The 18,373-nt window shown below is 35.2% G+C and overlaps 1 protein-coding gene across 1 annotated transcript in view; it reads left to right on the top strand.

The window, feature by feature from the left end:
- PAXBP1 (PAX3 and PAX7 binding protein 1) overlaps positions 1-18,373 on the top strand; it is a 31,106-nt gene that overhangs the window by 5,173 nt on the left and 7,560 nt on the right. Inside the window, exons 3-13 of the mRNA XM_039857704.1 lie at positions 1,571-1,747; positions 3,173-3,394; positions 3,965-4,068; positions 5,043-5,260; positions 5,766-5,955; positions 9,579-9,702; positions 13,267-13,366; positions 13,452-13,567; positions 15,364-15,563; positions 16,665-16,809; positions 17,450-17,571. Of these exons, the coding sequence (XP_039713638.1) occupies positions 1,571-1,747; positions 3,173-3,394; positions 3,965-4,068; positions 5,043-5,260; positions 5,766-5,955; positions 9,579-9,702; positions 13,267-13,366; positions 13,452-13,567; positions 15,364-15,563; positions 16,665-16,809; positions 17,450-17,571 (1,718 nt within the window). The remainder of the gene's footprint in view (positions 1-1,570; positions 1,748-3,172; positions 3,395-3,964; positions 4,069-5,042; positions 5,261-5,765; positions 5,956-9,578; positions 9,703-13,266; positions 13,367-13,451; positions 13,568-15,363; positions 15,564-16,664; positions 16,810-17,449; positions 17,572-18,373) is intronic.

The following is an 18,373-nucleotide window of genomic DNA, read 5'->3' as shown; positions in this document are numbered from 1 at the left end:
TTTGTGAGAGCGAGTGTCCTGAAGTAGTGGTAAAAAAATAAAATTGAGGGCACAGGAGGAGCCTAGAAAAAAGTTCTCTTATAAAGATGTCTAGAAGCATAATATGTGACCACTAACAAAAATTCAGCTGTTTTGGACTAGTATTTGCTCATTCACAAATACTTGTGAACTTAATGATATATTGAATCTTTTAAAATCTTCAGGAATCATTATTTGAGCATATCTGATCTGGTAGACCTTTTGCAGTTCTGTCTGTTGAAAGCCATTGATTTAGTGTTACTTGAGAGTAGAAGGAAATGGGTAGTTTTTGACTCCATCTAACCATATACATCTGATAAAGTGAGTTTTGAAATCTCATAGCCTCAGAATGCACTTCAGAAGCAAGTCTATGGCTAATGAGGTAGGATGGTAACAGGAAAAAAATTAAAGGGCCTAAACAGAATGACCTAAATCTCAATAAACGTGTAGAGATGGGGCATGGCATGGGTATGATTCCTGGGACTCTTGTTTAGGGGAGTAGAATGTGGTTTAAAAAGAACAGAACTTTTGAAGCAATTTTTGGAGGGGAACACATGAAGGAAACAGGAAGGTATCTTTTGTATTTAGAATAAACTTTTGTTTTACTTTCATTATATTCATTGTGCCTATTGTGCCCATTGCCAGAGTCAAGTGCTTCAAGGTGAGAACATTTTGATTTTCTTGATTTTTGCCTGGGATGGAGGATGTGGTAAGACTATTTAGTTATAAGTAAACCACTTGATGTAAAGTAAAACACCGTAGGCCTCTAGAAACCCAGTGTCAGGAAAGCAGTCTTGACACTGGCCTTAGGAATGGCCTGAGAATTAGAACCGAGTTAGAGAGCTCTCTTACTTGTCTACTTGGCAGAATATGGCCACTCCATAGCACCTTTCCTGGTATACATATGGTTCTTAGTGCCACCTGGTCTCTGACTTGTGTGTCTGTCCCAGTTCTGGATTCCCAGAAAGAATCAGGTTGTCTCTGCTTCAGTCACAAATTCACTCTTAAATATTTATTTAGTCCTGGCAGTGGGGTCAGGGTTGCACAGTGTAAATGTAACTTTTGGGTCTCACCCCTTTAGGTGATGGGCGAAAAATGGTTATGAGCTAAGAAGATATCCCAGAAAAGCGTTCATCACAGAGGGGTTTACCTGATCTGTAACCTTTGTTGTTGATAAAAGCTGCCTTGAATGGGCTTAGAGTTTAATGAAGTACTAGAATGTAAAATGAAATAATGCTTCAAGGAGGTACGAACTGTTACCTATGGGAGCTTAGAGGAAGAAACAGTTAATTTTTGATAAATTAGTAAAATTTTGATAAAATTAACTGAAGAGGGGATTGAGCAGGGCCTCAAATGCATCCCTGTGTCCTTTATTTTATTTTAATCTCCCAATTATGTCTGTTGTGTTATTTCATTTTCATACATCAGTGGTTTGAGGTTTTTGTAAACAATTAAAATAGTTTCAGCTTTAATGAGTTGAGCCCATAATCAAATAAAAAGTGCCTCCTTAATTTATGGATTTTGTTTTAAAATCAATTTTTTCGAAATGTAGATGAACCACCTTTGGACAAAACAGGACATGTTAAGGACAGCAGTCAAGAAGATGGAATTATTATTAGTGAACATGGTGAAGATGAAATGGATATGGAAAGTGAGAAGGAAGAAGAAAAGCCAAAGGCTGGGGGAGCCTTTTCAAATGCTTTATCTTCTTTGAATGTTCTCCGTCCAGGTGTGTACTAGCAAGTGCTTGTCAACTGAAGTAAGCCCTCAAGAATGGGCCATCTGCAAAGATGGTTGTTAGGGAAAGAGTTATTTAGCTAACTTGTGTTTCTTAGGACATCCTTGTTTGAAGCCAAGGTGTTAACTTTTGCAAGTATAAAAAGTGAGGGAACTGGAAACTTCTCAGTTTTCCAGGTTCATTGTGAGGCAGTTTTGTTATCAGAACAAATGTGGGATTTAAATAAATGGATAAATGGTACTAAAGTCTTTTTATGTATTTCAGATTAAGACTTTAACTTTTTTAGAACTGCTATTAAAAGCAAAATTAACTGCTGCTAGTTTTCTGTTCACACTTTATTCAGTTTTACTTTTATATATGAAATAGTTTGCAAATCTTCACTGGCTAATCAGCTTTTGAATCAATAAGTAGCCAAATTTAAATTATGAGGAGATATTGTTTAATTCATTAATATTTAGAAAATTTAAAAATGTTTACCCTGAGTTGTTAAAGTTATAAAAAGTTATATACATAGATCTAGTAGCATTCTAGCTGGTACAGTCCTTAAGGGAAGCTATTTGGCGCTATGTATCAACAGATGTCAAATGTTCTTACTCTTCGACCCTAATTCCATATCTGGAAATTTATTCCAAGGAAATAATGTTTTTATCACAACATTATTTGCGGTGAGCAAAATTAAAAAAAAAAAGTCTAGCAGGAGAGTAATGGCTTAGTAAATTAAGGTACATTTACATGATGGCATATTACATAGCTATTAAAAGAACAATGGGTAGGAAGGCATTAATTTTTACTGTGAGTGAGAAGGTCAATTAATTATGTAGTAGATTGTGCTTTATCTGTTAAGTGAATGCTAAGCCATTAAAATTATATATATATAAAACAACATGGAGAAAAGCGTATGTTTTAACATGAAGGGAAATTAGGCACATAATTATATATTCGATATGCTTACCTATGAACTCAAAACCATTTGCAAGAGAAATATTTTATAAATCTAATAGTGTTTTTTAGGGTTGTGAGTTGTGGACACTTCTTAAATTTTTATTTTTATTTTTTTTAGTTTAGTAATATGGTTTTGTTTTGTTTCTCTTAAAAATGAAAAAAATTACAGTTAAAATAAAACTGCTTTTGGTGGAGTCCTCCACCCTCCCAACACACACATACACACTTTCCATACATATTGCCATTATATACTTTTTAGTTTCCTTAGTGACTTTTAGTTTCTATTTCAGCTAAATTAAAAATAAATCAGTCGGATTGCAGGCACAGTTTGGGAAAGGAGTGCCAGCAACTAATATTAGAACATTATCACTGTGGTAGGGCTTTCTTGGTGAGATTATTTTACCCTTCATAGTTTTAAGAAAATAGAAACTTTATACTCTAATACATTTTATAATCCTTACCATTTGTTTTTAGGAGAAATTCCAGATGCAGCTTTCATACATGCTGCAAGGAAAAAGCGTCAGATGGCCCGGGAATTGGGAGATTTCACTCCTCATGATAGTGAGCCTGGTAAAGGCCGCCTTGTTAGAGAAGATGAGAATGATGCCAGCGATGATGAAGATGATGATGAGAAACGCCGTATAGTATTTTCTGTGAAAGAAAAGTCTCAAAGACAAAAAATTGCCGAGGAAATAGGTAACTTGATTTAATAAGATAGCCTGTTACACTGCTAGTACATGTGATTTGATGTCAAAATGAATGGTCAAACAAAAAGTACCTACATTTATTTAACTGTTTAATGTTAGAGGACTGTTCTTGCATGGGTTCAAGTGTTGTACTGTGATTTTTTTGAAAAAAACTAGCATGATTGTGATAGCTAACGTTTATTGAGCACTTCCTGTTTGGACTGTATTGTGCTAAGCACTTTATATGCATGAATTTGTATAATTGGCTCAACATTTTTGGGAGACATTAGGTTTTGTTCTTCCCTTTGTTGAACTGGTGTCAATCTCGCAGAGATTAGGGTATCTAAGATTTTAGGAGTTACATTAATATTGCCCTTTGCCTCAAAGGATACTTTGTATAAGACAAGTAAAGTCAAGAGTATCAAATGAGAGAGAGAGAGAGATCATAATAGACATTTTAGTAGGGTTGAGGTAATAACAATAGTTTTGCTTAATTTTTGTGAAATATCAGGGTAGCATCTTTTCTCTCCCTGTTTTTCTGGTATTACTTGCTTTTTTTCCCCGCTGCTTGTGGCTGCAGGTATTGAGGGGAGTGACGATGATGCTTTAGTAACTGGAGAACAGGATGAAGAGCTCAGCCGATGGGAACAGGAGCAGATAAGAAAAGGAATTAATATTCCTCAGGTAAGAACTAAAAAATTAAACTTAAAAAATTAAAAATAAACATAAAAACCTTTTTTACCTGTTTTGTTAAAGTAAAAACATATTGCATATTGAATGGAATCTTTGTCATTCGTTCAAGTAACATAATTGAGAAAATTACAAAGTTAGGTATCCATGAAGGTTTTAGAAGAAACTGTATTATATTTTGTTTTTTATAGTCAAATGATGGAAGAATTTCTAGGTTCTTAAATCAGTGTTTCTCAAAGTGGTTCTTCAACCAGCAGCATCAGTATCTGGGAGCTTGTTAGAAATGCAAATTCTCACAAACCTGTGACCTAGAGAATGAGAAGCTCTGGGGCCCAGCCATCTGTTTAATAAGCCCCTCCAGGTAATTCTGATGCATACTGAAGTTTGAGAATCACTGTATAGATAAAATGTTTCTTTCTTATATAACTTATTTTTTCTGACTTTAAAAATTACTTTGTAGAAGATAGATTTCTCAGTAATGTAAAAAGTTGCCATAGATGAAAAATATCTTCCTAAATAGTTATAATTTGTTTTATAGACAGACTCTTGCATGAATGTAAACTTCGTTACTAGTGTTTTGACCAGAAAAGTGCTGGACTAGATATCAGGAATCTTAAATGCTAATCTCTGTTTATCTGTTTATACTATTACCATGGCAAGTAATTTATCCTCTTCTATTGATAAAATGGCAGCCTTGGATTTTTTTTAATGCCCTTTGCAACTCTAAACTTCTTCGATATTCTATATTTCTGAAAATTATTAAAAATGAATCCAGTAATCTCATAAGAGTTAGAACATTCATCCAGCCCTACTTTTATTTGCTTTTGAAGAACTCTAATTACATACTGTTTGGAAAATGGGTATAATTTTTGTTGTTAGGTTTTTTTTTTTTTTTAACTCTAAAGACATGATATTCTTTTCATAGTTTTAGCTACTAGTTTTCATATATATCCTGTTTTTTTTTCTAGGTTCAAGCAAGTCAGCCTACTGAAGTGAATATGTACTACCAGAACACTTACCAGACAATGCCTTACGGTTCATCCTATGGCATTCCTTATAGTTATACAGCCTATGGATCATCCGATGCCAAATCTCAAAAATCAGATAATACAGTCCCTTTCAAAACTCCCAGTAATGAGATGACTCCCGTTACTATTGATTTGGTAAAGAAACAGCTTAAAGACAGGTAGGGCAGATCAATTTCTTAAAGACCTGTCCTCTAGCTTTGTGTTCCCTCAGGCAACATGTAGTCTGGGGTAGCAGATGCAGACTATCAGCAAAGAAGATTCACTGGCCCATCTTCAAAAGCTAAACAGAAGATGACTTCATCCTTTGTTCTGCTCCCTGCTTGGATTACTCCTGTGGAAGCCTTGAAAAGTTTTTTAGAATGCCACTCCATGATCTTGTTGAAGACAGTTCTGAGTTTGCACCTCTTGGACTCTGAAAAAGTGTAGTCAAGATATGGGGGGAAAAGCAAAACAGTGAGATTTTGGTTAGCCCATCAAAAAACTTTATATGAAGTCTGTAAACTGCCAATTTTTTGAGAAAAAAGCAGTACAGATGAAAAGATGCCACACCAAGTATTTTTATATTCTAATAGTGGAACTAAATGCGTTATAATATTGCAAGAGTCCTGACAGCATAAATTTTGTGGTGTAAATATGTTATATTTATCCTTTTGTGTTCTTAAGGTTGGACTCCATGAAAGAACTACACAAAACAAATCGACAGCAGCATGAGAAACATCTGCAAAGCCGAGTGGACTCTACCAGGGCTATTGAAAGATTAGAAGGGTCTTCTGGGGGTATTGGTGAACGGTATAAATTTTTGCAAGAAATGCGAGGGTATGTCCAAGACTTGCTTGAGTGTTTCAGTGAAAAGGTAAGAATGTAAAAATATTAATCTCTTTGAATAAGGCAAAATTAGGTCTAGACGGCCTTGTGTAGATCATTTCTGTATTTCTCAGAGAATGTCCACTGAATTCAACCTTAGGAGTGATGAAAAGTCATGCTTCATTTTCTGCATTAGCGGCATTCTGTCGTGGGAGCAAATATACTACCTTTGTTGAAAACAAAGCAAAAAAAGATAAAGCACATTTAAATAAGATTTTGGCAAGTCCTACATTAATAAATGGTAAATGATTGACCTGCCCTGGATTATTAGAATATAAGAGACTCATCTGATGGAATTTTCTTTTTTATGGTTCAGGTCTAAACTTATCTTTAAACTGTTTGTACAAGTAATTCCAAATATGCATAAAGTTGCAAAATTTTATTACTTTTTATTTTTTACCCTGGATAAAGTTGGTCACTGTTGCTGCTAATAGTTTTTATCTAAATAAGCCTATGCTTCATTTCAGAAACCATTCAATGGTCATAATTTCTTTTAAAGTCTCATTTCTTCCAAGTTCCTTTTTTTTTTTCAGTTTGATAGTCACTTATTTTAGTATGAAGTTCAGTTGTTTTTAGTACAATTTGTATTTTTAAAAGTAGCTGCATAAAGAATCCCCTTTTTTCTAAACAACCTCTTAATTGATTTTTCTTTAAAGTAAATGTTAATTGATGAATTGGTTTGTAAATATTTGTGGGCTTTGCTAGCTTATCTTTTAAAAAGTTAAAATGGTGGTGCTTTGAACATCCTCTCTAAACTTTAAAGTGATGCAGGATTAGAAGGCACATTTTCCCTTATTTTTGACTGTGAGCATAGAATCTGTAAGCGGAATGGTATGTTTAAATGAGTATTCTAAGTTTGTGATCTCTCGATTGCTTTAATACCGTAAAATGCCGAAAGGTTTGCAAAAGAACCTTGCCAGACTGTGTCGTCCTAAAGGGTTTTAATGGTTCCGGCCAGTCTGTGGTCAGATCCAGACTGTGACAGCATTCACCAGGTCCTCTCCATAGGATTTATCACATTCTTGTCCTTATATCTGATTTCTGGAGAAGGAGCTACAGGCTGAGCTATGATATGTCCCTTGTGGCAGATCAGTGGCTTAGGGTGACAGTACGGGGCTAGAAGAAGCATAAGCTTGCCTCTGTGCAGACGTGTGGATATAAGTGTCAGAGCTGGCAGTCCTGTCTTTCCTACTAATAAAGCCCTTTTGAGCCTAGAGGGCATGGTGGGAGCTTTTCTAACCTTTTGTGACTAGAGAAAGCATCTTTGTCTTAAACCATACTTTGTAAGTGAGATTTGTCCCTGTAGAGCTTTTTCTTAAGTATCTTGGCCTTTGCTTTGGAACTTACTCGAGTAAACTTAAATGCTCCAATTTGCAAGCTGAACTCTTAAAAAATACTGACAGTAAATGATCAACTAGATTATACAGTTCTTGAGTTAGATTACTAGGATATCTAAATAATATGGTTTTCAATTTTAAGTACATTTCTCTTTGATTACTCTAATTCTAGAGAAGCCTATTTCAGATTATGCTAACGTGGTTTCACTTAGATAAATGTTTTTGGAGCAGATCTTAAACCTTATATATCGTTTAGTGACCATATTTTACTTAAAAGAGGTAGCTAATTCCCTCTTTTAAAGATGAGAATTTTATTTATTTTGACATTTTCATATGCATTCAATTTTATTAAGAAACCCCTGCTAAGTGAATAATGTCATACATTGTCACCTTGGAAATATTTAGGAACAATTGGATAGATTCGAATGTTCATTTTACTTATACTGTGAAAATGTTTCAGGGTAAGACCATGAAAAGATAAACAGTCTTTTGGGTTTTTTTTCCTTCTTTGGTTGTAAAAGTTTAAGTGGTTTTGAACTTATGGTTTTAATTATTTGCAGATCATTTTAACTTTCCATTGTTTTATTTCCCTGTAGTCATCTTCCTTTTTGTGTTCTTCGCCTTATATTTGGTCTTGAAATAATAATAGTCAATGACAGTCTTGAGTTTGGAGAGGGTAAAGAAATTGTTCATGGTGCATACTCTTGAGATAAGTCAATATTGTTAAGAAACATGAGTGAGAGCTGAAAATGTGTTTTAGGGCTTTTATTCTCAGGATTTTCTCTGGGCATTGTTAAAGGCATTCTAATTACCTAAGCAGAAAAATTATATTATAGGAATTTTAACTAAATCGAGTAATTCATTTCTGTCTGATGCAGCCTCAGCTGTGTAGCTCTTAATAGTAGAGGAACAGTAACAGTTTCCAGGACTAAATGAATGCACTTTAGGTACATGGGTATATTTGTCTTGAATCCTGCATAGTTTGAAAAAAATTGAGGGGTGGGAAGTGTTAAATCACAGTGATAGAGCAGTAATTGCTTAAAAAATCAGTTCTAGTAAATTTTAAATATAGTCTCTGGTCTCAGCTGTCAAAGATAATCAGTCCAGATTTGGGGACATTATTGCCCATAGTGTGGCATTATTAAAGAATAAAATAACTCCATGAGCTTGACCTTTCTGCAAACATTTTCTGCTTTTGCAATGGAATCATGCAAGTGTATAAAATTGCTTTTATTACAGACATCTTTGTATTCCACCTGCCTTTTTTTATTTTCCATTTGCAGTCTGTTCAGTTCAGGAAGCTGCCATAATACTTGGTGCCAGTGTTCCCAAACTAAGTAATGTATTTTCCATTTGTACTAACCACCAGGAAACTAGAATTTCTAGTTTCCTCAGGTATGTGTAGTGGTCGTTAGTGTTTTGTGAAAGTTTCATAGCATTTGGTTATAACATAAGGTTAAGAATAAAGAGAATTTCTCTGCTTTTTTCTTTTTAAGTTAGGTCTCATTCTATAAACTTTTGTATTCCATATGAACCAAGTGAATGCTTAGCCATGGATATTGACCTGGGAACATTTATTGACTTTGTAAATTGATAATTCATGTGAAGAATTCTATTATTTTATTACAAAATATGGAAAAATTTAAACATTTGATAAGAGCTTTCTGAGTTGGAGATGTATTGATTTCAGACAGGTTAACGAAAGCTAGAAATTTTGTTTTCCTTATTAATGTAAATGAGTGCAGTTTACATGTAAAACGTATAATAAAGCTGCAAAATAATAAGGTACAGAGGAGTGGCTGAGCAATTTAAGTGTCCAAAATTGAGCAGTTAGTAGATTCTTGTTCTTACATATTCATAGAGCCATTGCATTTTTTTTTTGGTACCACACAGTAATAACGGTTTATTTTAATTTACAAAAATTGCGAGGCAGATCATGCTGCTAGAAAATTAAAAATGTACTTTAAAAGACTTCCAAGTACTTTATTCTAAAACTTTTCACATTTCTTTTTACTAATATTGAAGTGTTAAGTTTCCTAACCACACCTTTGCTCCAATAAATAGGCACTGGACATTATAGCTCTATATGGATTAAAAGAAGTGATAATTCCTAAACTTTGTAAAAATGAATTGCTATTTGTGTCAATCTATTGAGAATTCATGATGATTCTGTCCATAGAGGGTACTTTTTCAGAAATCCGGAAATAGACTGGAACCCTCAAATAAGTAAGCAGCTGAGGAGTTTGGTGTTACGGAGTGTGTTGTATTTTTACAGGTGCCACTGATTAATGAACTTGAATCAGCATTACATCAGCTGTACAAACAGCGAGCTTCCCGCCTTGTCCAAAGACGACAAGATGATATTAAAGATGAATCTTCGGAGTTTTCAAGCCATTCAAGTCAGTCCATCTTGAAGGTTTTTATTATTCATTAAACAACCTTGTTTACTTAGTGCAGCATAATTGAAAATTAGAGTGCTCAGAACATCTTTTTTTTTTTTTCTTTTTAATAAATGAATTCCCTTGCTCTTGTGTTAGATCGAAAAATTATAACAGCATGTACTTGGGTTTTGTTTAAGGAAATATAGGTTTGCAAAGGAGCTCAAAAACATGCACTAATATGCTGTCAGTCTTATTCTTCTTTGTACATTTTGTTTATTCTTTAGAGTTAGAAAAATATCATTATTTCATCTTAAAACCACTATCTGTTTGGCCCTAATAGATTTTTTCTTCCTGTTTTCATCCTCTTCATAACATGAATACAAATTCTGTTATTGATCACAGTGAAAGATTTTGAGTTTAGGACGAGAATTTTGGAGTGCAGAGGGGGTTTTATTACGTAACAAATGATACAACTTCAAGATTGGGGGAATTTTGAGCTTCACCCCTTGGGTAAAGGAAAATTTTTTTGGATTTAAAATTTTTTGTATTTTCTAGTTTGTCTTATACACTATACTGAGTTTTTTAGTAAGTCAGTTGATGCCTACAGTTCTTGAAATATTAGTGTAAAAACTTAGAAATTGAATTTATATTCCTTTCATTATGATGTGTTTTAGGGAAAACCTAAATTAATTGGAGACCTCTTATTAGTTAGCTGAGATTCTTTAAGCAGGCGTTTTAAACCTTTTAATTCATTTTTCCAGTGCCCTCCACATTCTTGGGTGCTCTAATAGGAATATTCCCAGCATGGGTTTCTTGTGGCTTCTTTCGTCATCTCTTTGTTCCCTGTCAGCAGTTCTCAGATGGAAATGTACATCAGAATTACCCGTGATATTAATTTAAAGTGCAGATTTCCTGGTCCTTCTCTCAGAGATTCTTGCAGGTCTTGGATGGTGTCCAGTAATCTGCATGTTAAAAAACCACTCCAGGTTATCCAAGTGGAAAGGGCCCTTGTGTTATCTTTTCTAAAAACAATGCTTTGTCATGTAGCGTGTCCTCTAAAGTAGAGAGACATTAGATCCCTGAGGAAGCATCCTTCTGTGTGCCTGGTGGGTTTTGGAGCATCATAAAGAGGTGGTAATACGACCCTCAAAGCTGAATCGGACTGAGATGTGGGCCATGTGAATGGCTTTGACTTTGTATTTTTGCCACATATGTTTAAATTGGAGTATTGCTCTATTGGGCACCTAAATGACTAATGCATCCCTCCCAGATCACTCACTTTCGATCCAGACAGAACCAGATTTCTGGGGCAGATTACAGGTAACCATTGTACCTACTAAGGGAAATAATTTTCTTTTAAGTTAAATGGTTTGTGTGTTCTGTACATTTCATCAAATACCTTTTCTTGCCTATAATCTGTTCTTTGTAATTTGGAGCTATTTACTTATATGGAATTAGAAGTAAGGGTTGAATGGCGTATGTTAAATAGATCGAGAGCTGGAAAGAAATTGAAAGGTAATGAAAAAGTGAAAAATGCTGCCCTAGGTGGGAGTATTCATTAATTGTCAAAGATTTGAGGAAAATTATGTGGGACACTGAGGTATCAGTTCCATTTCCAGTCTTTTTTTAAAGCCTGAAATTCATCTCTTTAGATTTGTAAACACCACAAATACGTAGTTCTCACAGAAATGGAGACTCACACTTGAGCCATCTACTCTCTCATATCTCCTTCAATACATGTTTTATCACCTATATAAACATAGTAGCATTTTAAGTATTATAGTAATGAATGTACTTTAAAATATTTCTTTAATGAATGATACCTCTTAAGAGGCAGGAATCATTTCTCTAGTTTGGGATTTTTTTAGCTAATTCATCTGTGGTGTGTAGTGAACTCACAGTTGAGGTAAAACTGGGGCATCTTTTTATGTACTAACCTTTCTTTATAATTTGTGTGCTCTGAAACATACTTCCTAATATCTGAGCTATTTTGAAATATGAATGAAAAATTCAGTAAGAAAGCCAACTTAAAAAATAGTGGGGTTTAGAATAGTTAGGATATACTGAAGTGTAGAGAGCTAATATTTGGTTTTATTTTTCCTGTTGCTGCTATTGGTGACACGTCAGGGGGGAAAATATGCAAAAGACTTTCTTTGATTTTGCATGTGATTTCCCCCCACTTCTATCCTTTGAGTTGTTTACTTCCCTTTGGTAAACATATACAAGAGGTCCTCAAATATAAAGGTCCTTGAATAACTTCATTTCACTCAACACTGTTTTTGTATAACTGAAAAGATGCCGTAGTAACTTAACCTTCATTTACATCAGTTAGCCTATGGTAAAACTGGTTCTTTTATACTTCATTTCCCTTAAAGGCACAGAACCAACTGACGATGTTAATTGAGGACTCACTGTATTACAGAACATCTTCGTAGTGTGGAACAAAATGTAGAAATGAGGGGAGTATTGCAGACAGATGTCTCCCTCATTCCTTCTACCCTAGGCAAGAGATTAGAGAACTCTTCTCTGGAGAGAGAATGGGTTCAGAGCAGAGACCCTGAGACATTAACATCTTGGGGCCCCCAGCAAAAGAGTTGACTTTCTACTCAGCGGTCTGATGAAGCCACCTCTGTTAGAAAACTCCCACCTGTGTCCACAGGACTTCCAGTCTCATTCTTTTACATGAGGTAGTAACAATCACCAGACCAACACAAGCAATAGAGAACCAAAGGGAATGAGGAAAGAGAATGCAGGTGGCAGAAACTTTAAAACATAATTGGTTTTCTCAGGGAGATAATAGAATGTATCCTACATCTAACACAAGTAGAGGACACTAGAGAAAAGGAATATTCTAAGAACAAGAACCATTCTTAGAAACTAAAAACATGGTAACTAGAATATAAATTTAGGTGGGAAGGTTGTAAGCTAAAGCTAAAAAATTGCCCTAGACAGTTAGAGAGATGGGAAATAGGAAAAAAACGAAAAAGAAATAAAAGAATTCTTTAAAAGTAATGTTTGAGTAAGCTTAAGTTGGTCTTGTTCAGGTATGTTTTTGGTCTATGTGTTGATTCTGTCCTTGTTCTAAAATTAGTAATAGAGAATAAATTTCTACAAAGCAAAATTAGAATAAAAAGAATAAATCATTAAACTCCTGTAACAAAGCTGTTTTCTCATCCTACCTGTTTCTTTCCTTTCATTTCATATCATTCAACATGTGATGCTTAAGTATTTCCTTAAAAAGTAATCTATTATTTTTCCCTTTGCACAGGTAATTTAGATTTTTAATTTATTTGGTTGTCACAGTAGCATAAACTAGTTCTGTTACTTAGACATACAAATAGTGACTAAGCCCAGTTGCATTTGTTTAGGTTTGTTGAACTCCTTTTATTTTTTTACTCCTTTTCGTGGGAACCCCTAATAATACTGAGATTTGCTCTAAATTAGAAAACTGGTTTACCAATTATTGCAGAATCCTGCTGTTGGGATTAGCAAGCAGTCTATCATTATGGCTTATTCTGTGCATACTCTTTCCTCAAAATTGCTGAAGGAAAGTTTTTAATTTTAACTGTTGTTGTTTTGCAGATAAAGCTCTGATGGCACCAAATCTTGATTCTTTTGGACGAGATCGGGCACTGTATCAAGAACACGCGAAACGTCGGATTGCAGAACGGGAGGCCAGGAGGTAATTCTAAAAGTGCTTGCTGTTGGTTTGTTTGAAGGGAGGAATCTCTTTTATCTGTTTTGGGAACTTGATGTTTGTTATTTAGGACTCGGCGTCGACAAGCCAGAGAGCAAACCGGTAAGATGGCAGATCACCTCGAAGGCCTTTCCAGTGATGATGAAGAAACGTCTACAGATATTACAAATTTCAACCTGGAAAAAGGTTAGACATTTATTTGGAAATGAGATTCATTGTCATTTGGACGTGGTTTTTACCATGAAATGATGGTTTGAAGTTTTGTGGCCTCTGTATTGTAAAAACCAGGTACTTTTCTTAATTATAAAAACTTGCACCCATTTTTATTTCTGAATATCATGATGAAGTCTCAAAAATAATAGCAACATCTTGTAAGATTTATTTACTACTGGCAGAATAAATGATTCTACTCTTCGGAGTTGTAGAACTTTAAGTGACAAAAAAAGTGTGTCAGATTTTGAGGGCCACCATAATGTATCCTGTCTGGTCTGAAAAGGTAAAGCTTGGCAGTAGAGCACTCAGCCCTGAAGGAAACGCCTGATTTTGAGAATCCCTGAATAATTTCAACCAAGAGGAATAGACAGTTCTCTTCTTTGCCAGACATTTCCAAATAAGAGTCTTCACTTCCCACCATTCGCTGTAATAATTTGGAATTATGTTGGCTGCAAGCCATTTGGAACTTAGTTGGAGAGGCTTATTTTCTTTCTATTTTTTTACAGTGAATATTTCTAAACATACAGAAAACAAACTGAAAGAATAGCACAGTGATCACCCATATACCTGTCACCTAGATTCAACAGGTCTTAACCATCATCTAACCAACTTTGCTGCATCACTCTGCGAATATGTGTGTGTGTTTGCTGTACCATTTGAAAGTCACTTACAGACACCATGGCACTTCCCTCTAAAAACTTCAGTGTGTGTCTCCTAAAAGCAAGGATATCTTCCCATCTAATCACAATATCATTATCACACCTAAGAAAATTAACTAAAATTTCTTGATATCATGTCTGTATTCAGTTTTCCTTAGCAGCAGGTCCCCCCGCCCTCGTCTTGTTTTTGTGAGTTTTTCTATGTTTTCCAAGCCAGGATCCACACAGGGTTCCTGCTCTGCGTGCAGTCATTATATCTCTTTATCTAGAATTAATGGATATTTGTGAGTGCCTTATACACGCACACGCACCCACGCCCGTATTATTTATTTATTTGTTTGTTTAAGACATTAAATTTCTGAAGAGACCAGGCCGCTTGTTTTGCAGAACCTGTTTCCTTATGGTACAACTTGTTCTTCTGCTCACGGTATTTCTTGTAAACTGGAATTTAGGTCTGAAATCTTGATTAAATATAGGTTAAATGTTTTTGTGACAAGAATACTTTATACAGGATGCTGTTTCTTACTGTGTAATAACAGATGACAATGTTAGATTGTCCCACTATTAGCGATGTTAAGATTGATTTTGAGAAGTAGGTCATCATAGCTAGGTTTCTCCATTATAGTCATCATGGGTGTCAGACGACCTTTCACTTAAAAATCCTACTAGCGTTCGTTGCTGATACTTGTCTATGTCGGTTAGTACAATCAACAGTCTGAAAGAAGTGTTATGATTGGTCACTGATTATGATGCACATGTGTTATTTACACAGTGATTTGTGGACTGAAGAGCTAGCAGCAAAATTTGTATTTTATGCAATTACTCATGGTAACTGAAATTCAAACTGTTGAGGAATAGGTGTTATTTAACTAACTAAACTGTAGTAATAGAAAATTATACAAAAGAAAGCGTGCCTGCCCTTTGGTTTGCATGGTAAACATTTGAAACCTATACTTATCTGTTTATTCTTTTAAATTGTAATTAACAGTTATTCTTTTGTTAATGAGCCTATCGATGCTCAAGCTACAAAGAAAATTCTGAAAAAATTGAACTATGTTTTTTCTACTACATACTAAATTATGATTTTCTGTGGATTTTTGTTGATTTTAGATCGCATTTCAAAAGAGTCCAGCAAGGTTTTCGAAGATGTCCTTGAGAGCTTCTATTCAATTGACTGTATTAAATCTCAGTTTGAAGCATGGCGTTCAAAATACTACATGTCCTACAAGGATGCTTACATTGGCCTTTGTTTGCCAAAGTTGTTCAACCCCCTCATAAGGCTGCAGCTTCTCACTTGGACTCCTCTTGAGGTTGGTGGCTTCTGTCACTGTTAGAAAGCAATGTAATACGCCTGGGTAATTTTAATCTCAAAGCTAGAAATGTAAGCTTAAGCAAAGTATTTTTCAAGGGAGTTAGGGCACAAAGGCTATAGTTGATACAGATTGCAGCTGGCTATAATCTTAGGATCTCTACTTTCATGCTCCACCCCTTCTTAAGATGGCTATCTGTTGTTTTTCAATTTATATACCATGCTTTTCTCAGTCACCTAAATTATATCGAGTGACACTGGGCTATGAACATGAATGAGTAGGAAGAACTTGGTCCTTTGATTCTAGAAAAACTTATCACCTCATGGGAAAGCTCGATGAGGCAGGTACGAAATGAAGATCTGAACTAAAAAGTCAGTGGTAATTGAAATCGGGAGGGTGAGACAAATTGATAAATTTAGGAAGTGGACTCGAGAGGACCTGTTGGCCTTGTATATGAGAGAGGAGACTAGAATTCACTGTATATATCTAATGGTAACATTTAGGATATGGTTTTGGATATCACCAACATATGGATGGAGCTGTGGGCATGAAAGAGATTGGCTGGGTTGAGTATGTAAACTACAAGGAAAAGAGGGTTGAGGTCAAAGCCCTGGAAATGATTGAAAAAGAATGTGAGCTCTAGAAACCATTCAGCCCACAGCTGCCTGTTGCTCTTTGCCAGACCTTGTGCATTTTTACCCAGTGCATGTGCGTCATAGTATACAACAAAGGCCCGAGGGAACCCGTGTGCATTTTGGAGGTCTTTTTCTGTGTAGTTCCTTCCTCTACACCACAGCTTCCAGCTGTCTCAGCCTCCCTGAACTCCAGTTTTTGTCAGCTCTACTCAGCAAGCCTGTGTTCTGCTTGCAGCCCCCTACCCTACTTTCTTGATCAGCAGTTCACCTCATTCGATTCCCTTCGTGCAGGGGTCGTAGTCCTGTACTGCCTGTGGCCCACTGTCTGAACACAGATGTTTCATGTACTTTGTCCAGGTTTTTGACTTGTTTATGACTAACAGCTAAATCCAGGTCTTATTACTCTTATGGCTAGAAGCAGCAGTAGCCACTATTTTAAATGTGTAACCTTTTTAATATTTTCTAGGCAAAATGTCGTGACTTTGAAAACATGCTGTGGTTTGAATCTTTGCTGTTTTATGGTTGTGAAGAACGAGAACAAGAAAAAGATGACGTGGATGTCGCACTATTACCTACTATTGTGGAAAAGGTGATTCTTCCAAAACTAACAGGTAGAAATTTCTGAATTGAACATTCAAGCACATTGGGTTTCTCAAGTCTGTTTTTAAGAATTTTTATTCAGAGCATATTTTCTCATAGAAATTACATTATAAATGACAAAGTTACCACTGGGCCCAGAGATGGCTAAAGGGTAGATGTTGCTAAGCCTGGGACTTGAAGACCTGGAGTTGGGAGCAGTAATTGATCTTTTGGTGAATTTTAGAGACCCTTAAAGATTGCCTGAAGCAAAACTGCATACTTAGTTTTGGGTGGATATGCATTTTTGTGGGGAACAAGTTTATTACTTTATCAGTTTCTCACAAAAGATTATGAATCACCTATTTAAATATTAAAAATAAGTTTCAAGTTTAGTTCAAAATTCTTGGTGCTGGCACAGTTATCTCTTAGGGTATTGAAATATTCTTTCCTCATAGTCTTTATTTTCCTTGAATAGCAGAAAATAAGAGGAATCTATTCCCTTCTCCCCATTTGCCCGATGGTCAGAATTCCCACAGTTTATAGGACAAAGAAGACTGAAGCTTGTACTCTAAAGAGAGAAAAAAATCAGGATTGGCATTTATAAGTTTAGGACTGCTTGACATCAGATTTAATTTATATCTGTCTCAACACATCCTACTTCTTTTTTAATAGTGATAGCTGAAAATATGTGGGATCCTTTTTCTACAACACAGACTTCACGAATGGTTGGAATTACGTTAAAATTAATAAATGGATATCCTTCAGTAGTGAACGCAGAAAACAAAAATACACAGGTAAATTAATATCGATGAAAGTTTTTTTTCTGGTTTTTTGTTTTCCTCTCTATCTTTTTGAAAATGAGCAAGAGTTAAGAGGTTGAGTGGTTATGACCAAAAAAGCTGATTCTCCCACTTGGACCATCTGGTCCCATATAAATCCTGAAATATAAAAAAATTTGAGATAATATTTTTAGTTTTAAAAGATATACATGGAAGAATACTATTAGTCTAGCTAGCCTCTCAGTTGTACTGTTCTCTCTTTTTACCGCCCCTCCCTAACTCACAATTGGACTGACTAGATATACCTTTCATAACTGGATCTATTATTAGAAAAACGAATGTAAAACTACTAGAATGGTTAATAATAGATTATTTAAATGCTAAAACATTTAAACAGCACATAAAACAACTAAGTATTGTTTTATAACTAGTTTCCAAACTTTGAGTTGCTGTTGTCCCTCGGTGGACATTCTTATGCACCTTTTAGACGTGGAGAGGGTGCCCTCTATCATTATATTTTCACTGATCTCATTTTGAGAAGAACTAGGTTGTGCATCTGATCTTTAATCCTTGCATAGTAGGTTGAGGGGCTGAAAGATTTCTAAATGGCTTTATTGCTTGGGAATGGAGGAGTGAACTGACAGAATAGTAGGTATGAATGACCTCGGGGCCTTCAGTGAGGAAAGTGAAAATTTGAGAAGAAAGTTCACTCAAAATTGAATACTTAATTATATGATTTGGAATATGGCTTATTTTTATTTCCTAAAATTTTAGTTTTCACATTCCTTATTAAAATATGTGATCTGTTTTTAACTCT

Source organism: Pteropus medius, unplaced genomic scaffold, assembly GCF_902729225.1.
Source record: "Pteropus medius unplaced genomic scaffold, Ma_sr-lr_union100, whole genome shotgun sequence".
NCBI lineage: Eukaryota > Metazoa > Chordata > Mammalia > Chiroptera > Pteropodidae > Pteropus > Pteropus medius.
This window is presented reverse-complemented; position numbering and strand designations above follow the sequence as displayed.